This window comes from Pteropus vampyrus, unplaced genomic scaffold, assembly GCF_000151845.1.
Source record: "Pteropus vampyrus isolate Shadow unplaced genomic scaffold, Pvam_2.0 Scaffold194, whole genome shotgun sequence".
In the NCBI taxonomy this organism is placed as follows: Eukaryota; Metazoa; Chordata; class Mammalia; order Chiroptera; family Pteropodidae; genus Pteropus; species Pteropus vampyrus.
In genome coordinates this window covers 121783-124531 of record NW_011888975.1, presented here as the reverse complement: position 1 = coordinate 124531, position 2749 = coordinate 121783, and the positions used below count along the sequence as shown (strand labels likewise).

Sequence of the window (2749 nt, the reverse complement as noted above, 5' to 3'; positions counted from 1 at the left end):
AAAAACTTTTTTCCAGGCTTATTGTGGTACGATCGAGCTGGAACACTGTCACATATAAAGCTTAGGTATACAATGTGACGATTTGATACCCGTGTATACTGCAAAATAATTACCACAACAAGGCTAGTAACACGCCCATCACCTCACGTACGTCATTACAACTTTTCTGTGCGTGGTGAGAATACTTCCAAGATCCACACTCTTAGCAGTGTTCAAGTATATAACACAGCATTGTTAACCGTGGTCACCATGCTGCATGTTAGACACCCCAGAACTTAACCCTTAAAAGTTTTGCTTTGACCGACATCTACCCATTAGAGTGACCTTCTTTGTCTCTTGCGACCAGTTTTGACTTAAAGTCTATTTTATCTGATATAAACAGAGCCTCTCCTGCTGTCTTTTCCTTATCATTATGTGGGTCTTTTTCCCACATGGTTTTCTGGTGACTAGAAAAAAAAAGTATTTTTCTAGTCACCAGAAAACCATGTGTAAGAATTAAAAGCATTGAAAGAATAAGAAAAAGAAAGAATAAGAAAAAGGAGCATACGAACAGTACCGACCATCTGTATCATGGCTACATGGAGCCTGGCTTCCTCTATTAAAACTTCATCTGTTGGAGACGCCTCTTTTTCGTCTTGGGAAACGTAGTAAATCGGGACAGAATCAGACTGCGTTTTACAAGCATACAGAGAGAAAGTGAAAAATAAGTAAAAACGATTAGGAGCTGTCAAATGCTTCACTCAACGAAGACTGCAATAACTCACATCGGAGTTGTGAAAATCAAGGGCCATCTTTAAGCAGATAACGTTCTCCGCGTAAGAAATGTGTTCAATCGCAGCTAAATAACTATTGACTGAGGGAGATTAAGAAGCAAAGTTCTTCCCCTACCTGTCTATGCTCGACTGCTCTCTGAAGCAGCCTTTTTTCTGCCTTTTTCTAATACTTCTCCAAGGAGAGATCTCTCCAAGGAGAGTTTCTTAACATGTTGGAAACATCGGCCAGTTTGTGAAAACATTAATTCTCCCGTATTTGGCAAATAAAGTTAGATCACCAAGACCTTCTCTTTAGTGACAGGATTCAAACGAGTCTTTTCGCGAAGATAGCAAAGCTCATAAATATACCCCCCTCGAGTTTTCTGACAGTTTAGCAGAATTAGGTTTTTTAATATATTATAATAAACTAAAGCAAGAGAGGCAGAGCCAAGGAGGAAAAGAAGGACTAATTTTTTGCCAGGTATCAACTCACCGAAGTGCTGTATTTAATCTTCACTTTTTCTTCTACTAAGGTCCAATTAACATTTGTCAAAATTTTCTCTGTTTTAAATAAAGTTATTGTGTTCTGTATTATCTCATGTATGTGCTTAATGGCATTTTGCATGGCCATCTGTCTTGGAAGAGAAATAGCAGACAAACCTGTAACAGAGAAGCGAGAGGCTGAACACAATGCACGGAAGTCTGCAAGGCAGGCAGAGACCTGGAAGGTGAAGTGAAATCTTGGCAGCACCTGCATAGCCAAACCAGAGTGCTTAGAGCAAGGACAACGTTTTGTCCAGAATTTTCCAGAAATGTACCCAACTATTTCTTTCCTTTGGCCTATCCAGCTTAACTTGATCTGAATCAACTGCTAAAGAATGTTCTATTAGTTTCCTTTCATTCCCTATAGCTAGAGACTTGACTCGCTATTTCAAGGCACCCCATGGGTGTTTCTCAAAGTGTGGAGCTCCCTGTGTGTTCTACAGATAGCACGGCTGCTTATTAAATTATGCACATCCCTGGGCTCCACATCTGGAGAATCGGATTGGCCTGGGAATTTGCATTTTAACAAGTTCTCCAACTGATTCTTATACGTAAGAAAATTTAAAGGCCTCTGCAATAGAGATCTCTCAAAATTTAACACCTCTGTCTCCCGGCCAGCAAATCTACATGTTCAAAACTTGTAGCAGCTTATCTTTTCTTGGGGTATGAAATTACAGCTCTGAGGCTCACTTACCGAAAAGATGAATTTAATTAGTAAGCTTAGCCGCCTGACTCAAAATTCCATCCCAAGAAAACCCTTCTTTGTAATCGCATGCGAAATGTCTCGTAAAGAGTTAAAATGGTTTCTAAACGTTCCGGCTTAACTTTATGGCATTCTCTATGGGACGCTGTGTGCAAGAGTAACGTGTGAAATTCTGGGGACTGAAAAAAGATCTGGGGGCATATCCCTCTCCGTTCTTGAGGGTCCCAAGCAAAGCTGCATTTGACAGTGGGCCAAAGAGTTAGAAGGTGTCAGCTTTGGATTTGAAATTCTCATGGCTGAGACCACACAAGAAGGGAGTTAATTCACTTGCCTGATGATAGCTCACCCGCGTGATGGGGCCAAAGCCACCTCCCAGTTGCTCTGGGGAAATGTAAGTGTACGTGGGCCCCTCGGCGGCTCCGGTACGTTTGAATGGACCCCCTTGTTGAAGATGGTCCTGAAGCAGCATGCGGACGGATCTCTTAGAAGCATCACACCAGATGGAAGAAGCTGGTGTGACACTCTTCCTAACAGAACTCAGTTCTATCAAGCGCCGGTTAATGTGTGCACGTAGCATTTCTAGAAAGGATGAGCATTGATTCTGAGGATAAAGTACTCGCTGTATATTTCCGTTTCAGAATGAAAATTCTGAGGTTTAGGTAATACAATAAACATTCCATAATGGAAGAAAAAGAGTAGAAGAAAATCTTACCGAGGCCGTCACACCCCTTGCTGACCGTGCCTTTGAGTC

At 41.5% G+C, this 2749-nt stretch overlaps 1 protein-coding gene across 1 annotated transcript in view; it reads right to left on the bottom strand.

Annotated features, from left to right (window-relative positions):
* Positions 1–2749, bottom strand: part of SLC9C2 (solute carrier family 9 member C2 (putative)) — a 56655-nt gene that overhangs the window by 29906 nt on the left and 24000 nt on the right. The window contains exons 11-12 of the mRNA XM_011371740.2: positions 1246–1412; positions 544–668 (exon numbers count right to left, since the gene is read on the bottom strand). Coding sequence (XP_011370042.1) covers positions 544–668; positions 1246–1412 — 292 coding nt within the window. The remainder of the gene's footprint in view (positions 1–543; positions 669–1245; positions 1413–2749) is intronic.